The 12726-nt window shown below is 47.2% G+C and overlaps 1 protein-coding gene across 2 annotated transcripts in view; it reads right to left on the bottom strand.

Moving 5' to 3' along the window:
• FAM193A (family with sequence similarity 193 member A) overlaps nt 1-12600 on the bottom strand; it is a 133471-nt gene extending 120871 nt beyond the window's left edge. For both annotated transcript variants that reach the window (XM_066385658.1, XM_066385659.1), the window contains exon 1: nt 12135-12600. In XM_066385658.1, the coding sequence (XP_066241755.1) occupies nt 12135-12365 (231 nt within the window). In that variant the 5' untranslated portion in view covers nt 12366-12600. The remainder of the gene's footprint in view (nt 1-12134) is intronic.
• Nucleotides 12601-12726: the final 126 nt, after the last annotated feature.

The raw sequence follows: 12726 nt of genomic DNA, 5'->3' as shown, positions 1-12726 counted from the left end.
AAGATATTTTAAGCCCTGGCCGGTTGGCTCAGCGGTAGAGCGTCGGCCTAGCGTGCGGAGGACCCAGGTTCGATTCCCGGCCAGGGCACACAGGAGAAGCGCCCATTTGCTTCTCTACCCCTCCGCCGCACTTTCCTCTCTGTCTCTCTCTTCCCCTCCCGCAGCCAAGACTCCATTGGAGCAAAGATGGCCCGGGCGCTGGGGATGGCTCTGTGGCCTCTGCCCCAGGCGCTAGAGTGGCTCTGGTCGCAACATGGCGACGCCCAGGATGGGCAGAGCATCGCCCCCTAGTGGGCAGAGCGTCGCCCCATGGTGGGAGTGCCGGGTGGATCCCGGTCGGGCGCATGCGGGAGTCTGTCTGACTGTCTCTCCCCGTTTCCAGCTTCAGAAAAATGAAAAAAAAAAAAAAAAAGATATTTTAAGCTGAATGAAACTGAAAGTACAACAAACCAATATTTGTGGGATATCACTAAAGTATGGCTTAGAAGGAAGTTTACGGCACTGAATATATGTATTAGAAAAGACATATGGTTTCAAATCAATAATCCAAGCTTATAACTTAAATTAGAAAAGAGCCCTGGCCAGATAGCTCAGTTGATGAGAACACTGTATCAAAGCGCAGAGGTTGCCTGTTTGATCCCTGGTCAGAGCACATGCAGATGCAGACTGATGTTCCTGTCTCTCTCTCTCCTTTCCTCTCTCTCTAAAATCAATAAAATAAATATTTTTTAAAAAGTTAAAAAGAATACTATGCCATTACCAAGAATGATATATGCTTAAGGTTTATTCCAGGAATGCAATGCCAAAATCAATGTGATCTACCAAATTAATTTTTTTTTTTTTTTTTTAATTTTCTGAAGCTGGAAACAGGGAGAGACAGTCAGACAGACTCCCGCATGCGCCCGACCGGGATCCACCCGGCACGCCCACCAGGGGCAACGCTCTGCCCACCAGGGGGCGATGCTCTGCCCCTCCGGGGCGTCACTTTGCCGCGACCAGAGCCACTCTAGCGCCTGGGGCAGAGGCCAAGGAGCCATCCCCAGCACCCGGGCCATCTTTGCTCCAATGGAACCTTGGCTGCGGGAGGGGAAGAGAGAGACAGAGAGGAAGGAGGGGGGTGGGGGTGGAGAAGCAAATGGGCGCTTCTCCTATGTGCCCTGGCCGGGAATCGAACCCGGGTCCCCCGCACGCCAGGCCGACGCTCTACTGCTGAGCCAACCGGCCAGTGCCCCAAATTAACATTTTAACTAAGAAGAATAACATGAGCCTGACCAGTGATGGTGCAGTGCACAGACCATCAGCCTGGACACTGAGGCCCCAGGTTCGAGACTCCAAGTTTGCTGGCTTGGGCACAAGCTGACCAGCTTGAGAGTGGGATCATTAACATGATCCCATGGCCACTGGCTTATAACCCAAGGTCACTGGCTTGAGCAAGGACTGGCTTGGCTGGAGCCCCCTGGTCAAGGCACATATGACAAAAGAAATGAATGAACTAAATAAACATCAACTACAAGCTGATGTTTCTTGTCTCTCTCCCTTCCTATCTGTCTCCTTCTCTTTCTCATGCAAACTAAAAAATATAAATATAAAGTAACATGATCATATCAATTGATTCAAAAAAGCATTTGACAAAATCCAACATCCATTAATAAAACTCAGCAAAGTAAAAATAGAAAAAAACTTTTCTTTTTGTATTTTTCTGAAGTGAGAAGAGGAGAGGCAGAGAGACAGACTCCCACATGCGCCCAACTGGGATCCACCCGGCATGCCCACCAGGGGGCGATGCTCTGCCCATCTTGGCCATCGCTTCACTGCCATTGGAGTCATTCTAGTGCCTGAGGCAGAGACCATGGAGCCATCCTCAGTGCCCGGGTCAACTTTGCTCCAATGGAGCCTTGGCTGTGGGAGGGGAAGAGAGAGACAGAGAGGAAGGAGAGGGGGAGGGGTGGAGAAGCAGATGGGCGCGTCTCCTGTGTGCCCTGGCCAGGAAACAAACCTGGGACTTCCACACGACAGGCCGATGCTCTACCGCTGAGCCAACCGGCCAGGCCTTAAAAAGATTTTATTGATTTTAGAGAGGAAAGCGAGCGAAAAAAGGGGGAAGGAGCGGGAAGCATCAACACATAGTAGCTGCCTCTCATATGTGCCTTGACTGGGCAAGCCCAGTTTTGAACCAGGACCTGAGCGTTCCAGGTCAATGCTTTATCCACTGTGCCACCACAGGTCAAGTGAAAGGAACTTTCTTTCATTTTTAAAGATTTTATTGATTTCACGGAGGTGGGGGGAGTGGGACGAGAAGTAGTTGCTTCACTCTGGCTATCATCAGTTACTTGTCGTATGTGCCTTGACTGGACAAGCCCAGGGTTTCAAACTGGCAACCTCAGCATTCAAGGTCTGTACTCTGTCCACTGCACCACGACGGGCCAGGCATGAAAGGAACTTTCTTAACCTGGTAATGGGCAGCTACAAAAAAATCTACAGCCAACAGCATCTTCATAATGAATGACTGAATGTTTTCCCTCTAAAATCAGGAAAAGGAAATTGTACTAAGGTGTTCAAAAATGAAAAACAAGAGAAAAGGTCACTATTCACAGACAACATGATTGCCTACACAGAAAATCCCAATGAATCCACATAAAAATCCTCAGAATATATGATTTTAGCAAGATCAAATGATAGAAGATATACACAAAAATTAATTATGCAGTGTGTCCGTAAAGTCATGGTGCACTTTTGACCAGTCACAGGAAAGCAACAAAAGACAATAGAAATGTGAAATCTGCACCAAATAAAAAGAAAACTCTCCCAGTTTCATATCTATTCAGTGCAGTTCGATATGAGCTCTATTTGTTGCCCTACACACATCCAAACGATAGTGAAGTTCTTGCCACACATAGGAAAGGACGTCTGGTGTAACAGTAAATAACGTCTGTGATTCTCTGTTTTAAGTGATTAATGTCATTGATACGTTCAATGTACACATGTTGCCTCACATAACCCCAAAAGTAAAAGTCTAAGGGCATCAGATCCGGGGATCGTGGTGGCCATGGCTTGACAGAACCCCTGCCTATCCACCGCCAGGGGAATGTTCTATCCAGAAACTCACGAACAATGGTGACGTAGTGTGGAGGAGCATCGTCCTGCTGAAAGATGACACCTCCTGGAAATTGTGGCACTGCATACAATTCCAACATGTCAAGGTAGGACTTTGCCGTCACAGACTGCTCCGCGAAAAAAAATGGACCTATCAACTTATCATGCCTCAGGGCCACATCACACGTTCACTTTAGGGGTGTTACGTTCGTACTCAACGTAGGCATGAGGATGTTCAGCAGCCCATATTCGGACGTTATGGCAATGAACATGTCCACAGATATGGAACGTCGCCTCATCGCTAAACACAATCTTCTGCAAAAATCTTGCATCGTTGTCGATCTCATGAAGCATATCTGTAGCAAACGCGTATCGTGTGGGTCTATCCGCCGGTTTGATAGTGTACAACAGCCGCAATTTGTACCCCGTAAAACAGAGAGATTTCTTTAACACCTTATGAACTGTAGTCTTGCTTAGGTGTAATTGTCGAGCACACGCACACACAGATTTTTTAGGGCTCCTTAGGTAGCTATCCCATATAGCCTCTACAGATTCGTCACTGACTAATGGCCTACCAGAACGGGGTTTCTCCACCAAACTGCCAGTTTCCTTCAACTACTTATCCCACCGAGTCATGTTATTCCTATGTGGTGGCGCTTCGTTATAAACGCGCCGATATTCACGTTGCACTTTGGTCACGGATTCGAATTTAGCGAGCCACAAAACACACTGAACTTTCCTCTGTACCGTCCACATCTCGACTGGCATGGCCGTGAGCTGCTCCACTGTATACACGGTGTGACGTCATCATCTGCGCATGCGCGCATGCTGCACATCATCCTACAGAAACTGGGAGGGTTTTCCTTTTTATTTGGTGCAGATTTCACATTTCTATCGTCTTTTGTTGCTTTCCTGTGACCGGTCAAAAGTGCACCATGACTTTACGGACACACTGTATTTCTATATACTAGCAATAAATAAATGGAAACTTTAAAAAACACCCATTTGCAAACAAAAAACTGAAATAGTTATATATAAACCTAACAAAACATTAACAGGATCTGTGTGCTGAAAACTACAAAACACTTATGAAAGAAATCCGACACATTACATGTCAAATATATCTCAATTTAAAATAAAAAGAAATTGAAGATGACCAAATAGATACATACCGTGTTCATGGATTGGAAGAGTCAACAGTAAATATGTCAATTCTCTACCAAATTGATCTATAAAGCTATTCCAATTAAACCCCAGAAAAATTATTTGTAGATATAGGCAAGCTGATTCTAAAATGTATGGAAAAGCAAAACAAAATATTTTAAGTTGGAGAAATCACCTTGCCCAATTTTAAGACTCAGAGTAATTAAGACAGTATGGTAGACAATGGGATAGTCCCAGAGAACTATGGAATAGAAGACAGAGTTCAGAAATAGCTCACATAAATAAGGTTATTTTATTTCTGACAAAGGGAAAAAGTCAATTTAATGAATAAAGGATATCCTTTCAACAAATGGGTCTGAAGAGGGGAAGAGGGAAAGAGGGGGAAAAGGGGAGAGGAGAAAAGGGGGAGAGAGGAAAAGGAGAGAAGGGAAAAGGGAGAGAGGGGGAGAGAGAGAGAGGAGCATTCATCTGTTGTTCCACTTAGCTGTGCATTCATTGGTTGCTTCCCATATGTGCTCGTACGAGGGATCAAACCCCCAACCATGGTTGGTATTTGGGGATGACAATCTAACCAACTGCGCTGACTAGCCAGGCCTGACATCCATATATATATATTTTTAAATCCCTACCTGGACTTGATACCTTTCACAAAATTGATTCAAAATGAATCACAGATCTAGGCAGTTGCTGCTAGAGCCTGTCCACCATCTACATCCCCCAGGGTGAATTATTTCCCTTCACTCCAATAAAATTTTATCACAATGTTTAAACTTTTAAAATAATGAATCATAGATGTAAATGTGAAACTATTAAATTTTTTAGAACATAGGAAAAAACTTGATAACCTGAGGTTTTAGAAAACAGTTCTTAAGACATGACACCAAAAAAGTATAATCCATAAAATAAAACTGTTTTTTGCAAACAGTAAATAGGATAAAAAGACAAGTTACAAACTGGAACAAATGTTTGCAAATCAAAAATCTGGCAAAGGACTTGTGTCCAGAACTATATAAAGAACTCTCAAAAGTCAAAAGAAAATAACCTGATTAAGTCTTAAATAAACTTTAACCTAGAAGATACAAGTGTGTCAAAATAAATAAACAAATAAATAAATGTCAAATAATAAAACCCATGAAAAGTGTTCAGTATTAGTAACTGTCAGGGAAATACAAATTAAAACCATGATGCCACTACACACCTATCTATTACACTGGTTACAATAAAAACTACTGACAACGTCCAGAGCTATAAGGGTGCAGACCAACTAGCACTCTCAAACATCACTGGTGGAAGTCAAAATGGTACAGCCACTCTGGAAAATAGTTCACCAGCTTCTTACGTTACCATATAACCCAGCTCCCAAAGCTTGGTATTTAAACCAAGAAATTAAAATTTACTTTCATACAAAAACCTGTAGACAGATATTTATAGCAACTCTATTTATTATCACTAAAACCTGAAAAGAACCCCAATGGCTACCAACTGGAAGACACATACCTGTGATACATTCATACAATGGAATACTACTCGCCAGTAAAAAGGACATACACTGATGACATGCAACAGAAGAACCTCAAAGTGACTATGCTGAGTGAAATAAACCACTCTACATATTGCCCTGGCCTGCCAACTCTGTTGGTTCAAGTGTCCTCAAGGTTGTGGGTTCCATCCTGGTCAGGGCACAATCAAGAAACAACCAGCCTGACCAGGTGGTAGCACAGTGGATAGAGCGTTGGACTGGGATGCGTAGGACCCAGGTTCGAGACCCCGAGGTCGCCAGCTTGAGCGCGGGCTCATCTGGTTTGAGAAAGCTCACTAGCTTGGACCCAAGGTCGCTGGCTCCAGCAAGGGGTTACTCGGTCTACTGAAGGCTCGCGGTCAAGGCACATATGAGAAAGCAATCAATGAACAACTAAGGTGTCACAACGAAAAACTGATGATTGATGCTTCTCATCTCTCTCTGTTCCTGTCTGTCTGTCCCTATCTATCTATCCCTCTCTGACTCTCACTCTGTCTCTGTAAAAAAAAAAAAGTTAAATACTATGTGATTTCATTTATATGACTTCTCCAAAAAAACAAAAATCATACTAACAAAGTACTGGCCAGCAAAAGTTTAAGAGTTGAGAGAGTAGAAAGGCACAGGGAACATGAGGGAGCTTTTGTAGATAATGACACTACTCCGCATCTAGACTGTGGCAGTAGATACATAAATCTACATATGTGTTAAAAAATCCAAAGAACTGTACACTTTAAATAATAATTTTGGCCCTGGCCAGTTGGCTAATTGGAAAGAGCATTGACCCACATGCAGCCATCCCAGGTTCAATCCCTGGTCAGGGCACACATGAGAAGTGACCATCTGCTTCTCCACCTCTCCCTCTTCCCCTTCTCTCCTACTTCCCCTCCCAGAGTTAGTGGCTTGATTGCTTCGAGCATCAGCCCTAGGCGCTAAGGATAGCTTAGCTGGTCCAAGCGTTGGCCTTAGGCACTGAGGACAGCTCAGCTGATTCAAGCATTGGCCCCAGATGGGGATTGCCGGGTGGATCCCAGTTGGGGTGCATGTGGGAGTCTGTCTATCTCTCTTCCTTTTACTTAAAAAATTAATAATAATGAAATAAAATATCAACTTTAAGCCCTGGCCATATAGCTCAGTTAGAGCATCATCCAGATCCACCAAGGTCATAGGTTAAGTCCCAGGTCAGGGCACACACAAGAGTCAACCAATGAATAAATAAATAAGTGGAACAGCAAATTGATGTTTTCTTCTCTCTCTCTTCCTCTCTTTCTAAAATAATTAATATATACATATGAATGTTACTGTATGTTAATTTTTTTAATTAGCTCACAATCAAACCATTTAGAAAAACTATCTGGCAGTATAAAGTCAATTAAATAGTGCTGAAATGAGTATGTCCACCAAAGACATGTACAAGAATGTGCATATGTGCTTGGTTCATATCAGCCTTAAAATAAAGTAATCTAAGCCCTGGCCAGATACCTCAGTTGGTTAAAATATCATCCCCAAACAAAGTTTGTGCGTTCAATCCCCAATAAGAACACATAGAGAAATAGATTGATGTTTCTGTCTGGCTCTCTCTCCCTTATCTCTCTCTCTCAAATTAATTAGGCCCTGGGCAGTGGCTCAGTGGATAGTGTAGGCCTGGCGTATGGACGTCCTGGGCAGGGCACACAGGAGAAGCAACCATCTGCTTCTCTCTCGCTCCCTCTCCCCCTTCTTTCCTTCTTCTCCTCCCGCAGCTAGTGGCTCAATTGGTTCGAGCATCAGTCCAGGCACTGAAGATAACTTGGCTGGGCTGAGTGCATCAGCCTCAGGTGCTAAAAGTAGCTCGGTACTTGAGCATCAGCCCCAGACAGGGTTGCTGGGTGGATCCCCAGTGGGGGCACATGTGGGAGTCTGTCTCTCTATCTCCCCTTCTCTCACCTAAAAAATAAATTTTAAAAAAAGTAACCTAAGCCTGACTTGTGGTGGCGCAGTGGATAAAGCGTCGACCTGGAATGCTGAGGTCGCCGGTTCAAAACCCTGGGCTTGCCTGGTCAAGGCATGTATGGGAGTTGACGCTTCCTGCTCCTCCCCCTTCTCGCTCTCTCTCCTCTCTAAAATAAATAAATAAAGTCTTTAAAAAAAAAAGTAACCTAAGTATCCATCAACATTAGGATGGATAAATTATGTAACATGCACACAACAGAAAACTGCATCCATGTAAAAGAATAATGAATTGCTACATCAACAACACTGACACATCTAGAAACAATGTTAAGTGAAACAGCACTGGCACAGAGCACTTTTGAATAAAATTTAAAAACGGGCAAAACGTATGAAAATAACAATAGGGATGACTATGAAAGGGGAACAAGGGAACATTCTAGGGCACTGAGAATATTCTTTATATTCTATATCCTGATATTGTGGTTACACAGGAGTCCACGTACATGTAACACTGAGGCACAGAGGTGCTCCATGGCTGCACCAAATTATTGATCTAAGTTAAAGCACACGAGGCTCTAGATCCTTCCCTGACCTACTCCTCAGGTCAATAACGCAAATGTGAACTACAGAGTTAGGACTGAACCTAGTTTTGTCATAGCAGCGATTTCTACAACACAGGAAAGGCCTCTAAGTGCACCTCAAAGTACCCCAAGATCCTTAATCATACTATATAACCACAAGACACACTGATAGCCTTTAAACATTAACATTATCTCCCTCTTGCCACTTTTTCAGCAATGAAAAAGGACCTACATTATTACAAATGCCCCTACACTACAAGAGGTTTCTCTGACTTCAAAACTTCAATACCACTGTTTGAAAATGTACTTCGATCGTTACCCCAAATGGCTTCCTTTTAGACATCTCTAACAGCATTATAAAAATAGCCCTAAATTCCTGTTTGAACCCTCCATGAGTGTAAATTATATGTAATTTGATATTCCAACAGCTAGTGACATGTCAATTTCCATAAAAAATGCTGACTTTTGTAAACATGTATTACTTAATTTTGCACACCCACTCAGATAACAATTGTGATGGTCTCAATATTTTCATTTGTTATATAAAAACCTGTATGTTTTACTGTTAAAAGGTAGAAATAATCAAAATTAGTTTCATTTCAACAAGAGGTCCTGGTTAGGTAGCTCAGTTAGTTAGAGCATCATCCTGATATGTCAAGGTTGAGGGTTCAATTCCGGTCAGGAAGCATACAAGAATCAATCATTTAAATGGAAAAAAAGTCAATGTTTGTCACTCTCTCTCCTCCCAACGTTCCTCTCTCTCTAAAGTCAATAAATAAATTTTAAAAAAATTTAGTAATATCAGGTTGTTAATCAGTCACTTAAAAAATGTTTTTATTTATTGAAAAAAAATTTTTTTTTTTAGAGAAAGCAAAAGGGAAGGAGAGGGGGAAAGGGAGGAGAGGAAGAAGGAGGAGGAGGAGAAGTCATCAAAATCTCCACCACAAGACATTTTGATGTATATACCGCATCAGACCTTCCTTTGCAAACATGTATGTACACATGGACATTTTACAAAAATGGGTCCACAGCCAGGCCTGTGGTGGCACAATGGATATAGGAATGCTGAGGTCACTGGTTCAAAACTCTGGGTTTGCCCAGTCAAGGCGCACACAACAAGCAAAGAACAACTAAAGTGAAGCCACAATGAGCTGATACTTCTCACTCCCCATTTCTCTGTAAAATCAATACATCTTAAAAAAAAAAAAAAGGATCCACAAATGTTTCCATTTTCTAAGCTTCTTTCTTCACTGAATACAACATTAACAGTATAAAAATATGATTTTAAAACAGAAATGCAAGCCTGACCTTGGCGGCGCAATGAATAAGGCACTGACCTGGAACACTGAGGCCACTGGTTCAAAACCCCGGGTCTACCCGGTCAAGGCACCTACCAGAAACCAACTACGAGTTGATGCTTCCCTCTACCCCCACCTTTCTCTCTCTCTCTCTCTCTCTCTTTCCCCTCTCTAAAATCAGTAAATATTTTTTAAAAACAGAAGTGCAAAATAATAAGATATATTCATGGTATCTTTCACCTACCAACTTTCCATTTTGGGGCTAGCCCTTAATTGCCACATTCAGCAGACCACAAGGTTATCAGCACAGCCTTGCCAAGGCCCACGTCCATGGTGCTTACCCCACGTGTAGTTTCCCCACTCCACAGGTGGGGAAAGCTTGATTAGTAACGCCCTGCAGCAGAGTCCCAAATAAAGTCCCACACAGCCTCCCTAACAGTAAGGATCATGTACACACCCAGCACTGGGTGCCACTGAGCACTGTGTAAGCACCTTCCCTGCCTTCACCTGTTTAACTCTGACAATCACCTGAAGAACGGGGTGCACATGACTTGGAGTCTTGGACTGAGGCAGCTGAGGCTGACACCATGCCTGAGGGCATAGAGCCTACCAAGTGCCTGCCCCCAAGCTTTGTGTACCAGGGTTCTGCGGTGGGCATCGCTCCCATTTCTTTGTAGAAGCCACGCAATGCACAAACGCCCTCCTTGCCTCCGCAGCCACCTTGATGAATGTGGTCCTGGGTCTAACACTCGGCACAGTGCCCAGCACACAGCTTGGTGGGGCTAAGACCCTCTGAGAATCAAGACAGTCCTTCCTGGCTGGCCTGTGGTGGGGCAGTGGACCGAGCGTCGACTTGGAACACTGAGGCTGCCGGTTTGAAACCCTGGGCTTGCCTGGTCAAGGCACATAGGTCAAGCAATCAATGAATAACTAAAATGAAGTATCTGTGAGCTGATATTTCTCACTCCAATCCCACCATCTCCTCTCTCTGTAAAATCAATAAATAAAATCTTTAAAAATAAATAAATAAATAACAGTTCCTTCCCTCTCACTCCTCTTAGAAACCTTCCCTGGTGACCCTGTATGGAATGAAGAGCAGGAACCCCAGGAATCATAAGCCTTTCTGGGAAACACAAATTACTTTAGCTCAATATCGCAAAGTCAAAGGGAATCGTTAAAACCTGAAATAATGAGATGAGAGCCTAGTCTAAGGATGGCTGTTGCATCACCAGCCTGTTCTTTATTTAATCAGCAGAAAGGGGCATAGCTCATAACTAGCAACAGCAAATACTATCCACACTTCTGCAAAGGCAGACTCCCCCCCCCCCACGCTCCCAGCAGCAAACAACACTGCTCTTAATTTACAGCCCCTCAACCCAAACACAGGAATCTCATCCTTGACCCCCCCAAAAAAACACCTGTTTCGCACTCCAGGGTGTAGGACCAGGGCAACCTCTGGAGAATGTGAAGTCCAAGGGGTTTAGCCCGGGATCCTAAACAAACGGCACCGTGTCACCTAAAGACAACTGAACCACTGAGCTGACCACACTGCGGAGGGCACGCCAATCCTTTCCACTGCGCTGACCACACTGCGGAGGGCGCGACAATCCTTTCCACTGAAAGCACCGCCCGCATCCATCACCCTGTCATCCTCACACCAGCCCTGCCTTAGGCAAGGGGGTCCCCTTGTCTGCTCTGGCCACAAGCCGGTCCTGCACAATATTTTGAAATCTTCCATCAAAAAGACCCCCCAAAAAAATGTCTGTCTCACCATGAGGCACACCCACACCACGCCTGAGGCTCTTTTAAATCGCACGTGTCTTTGAAAGACACGTCGCATGGAACCGTCCTAGCAACTTTTGAAGAAAATCCATTCATGGGTCAGGAGCCAGCCGAACGAGTGGGAAACGACTGTGCCCACGGCGTGCCCACCGCCGGAGCGGGGTCTTCTCCGTGGCGGTGACCAGGCGCGGTCCAGAGGGGCGGCACCTGACCCACCCCTGACAGGTGCACTCCCCAGTGCACCTTCGCGAACAAAACAGGAAAGAAAAAAAGAGAGTCACTGTTCCCTTCCTCGAGTTCCGACACGACACAGATGCCATCAGACCACCCAGGACCGCCTGACAACTTTGATCAAGCCAAGCCGAGGGGGCGCCGGGGCCTCGGGCAGGGCTGGCGGGTGGCCGGCTCTCCGATGCCCGCCCCGGAGAGGAAAGACCGCTTCTCCCCCGGGCGCCCGGCAGGGTCCGTGGCAGGGACCGCGGCCGGGTCCGGGGGACGGTGGGCCCCGACCCGCGGAGGGGACGCCCCGCTTGTCACCTGACTCTCGTGATCGCGGAGCCGCACGCGAGGCGAGGCGCTTCCAGGACGAGCCCCGCGCGCGCCGAGGCGGCGCCACCCCCGGGGCCGTGACAGCCGCGCGCAGGTGGGCAGAGCGGCGGCGCCGCGCCCGGGAGACGCCGGGTCCTGCGGGTCCTGCGGGTCCGCGGGCCGCTGTCACGAGCGGCCGCCCGCGCCCCGCGCCCTCCCCGCCCCCGACCCGCCGCTCACCTCGAAGTAGCCTCCGGGGGCGGCGCCGCCCGCGCCGAGGGGCCCGTTGGCCGCCGCCGTTGTCGCCGCACCGCCCGGGGCCGCCAGGCCCGTGGCCTGGGAGCCGCGCAGCGCCGCCGCCGGGCCGGCCTTGCCGCCGCTCGCGCTGCCGTGGCCCCCGCCCGAGCTGCCGCCGCCGCCCCGCTTGTTCTTCCGGCGCTTGGCCCCGCGCTTGGCGTCGGCCGGGCTCATGGCGGGCGGCGGGCGGCGGGCGGGCGGCGCGGAGGGCGGGGAGGCTGAGGCGGCGGCGGAGCGCTCCGGCCGGCCGAGCGTGGGGGACGCTGCGCGGGGTCGCCTCCGGGCGGGCGGGGAGCTGCCGGGAGGCCGCGGGGCAGGAGGAACGGCGAGTCCAGCGGGCCCAGCGCCGCCGCTGACCAGAGTTAGAGTCCAATATGGCGGACACAAGGGGAAAGGGATCCCAGTTTACGTCGGGGGAGGGGGAAGGAGCGGCGGGGAGGGGGAGGAGTGTGGGCGCCCTCCCCCTCCCGCCTCACTCCGCCCTCCCGGGCGCCGCTACCCTTCGGCCTCGCCCGCCCCCTCCCGCCGTTAACGT

This window comes from Saccopteryx leptura, chromosome 5 (genome assembly GCF_036850995.1).
Source record: "Saccopteryx leptura isolate mSacLep1 chromosome 5, mSacLep1_pri_phased_curated, whole genome shotgun sequence".
NCBI lineage: Eukaryota > Metazoa > Chordata > Mammalia > Chiroptera > Emballonuridae > Saccopteryx > Saccopteryx leptura.
This window is presented reverse-complemented; position numbering and strand designations above follow the sequence as displayed.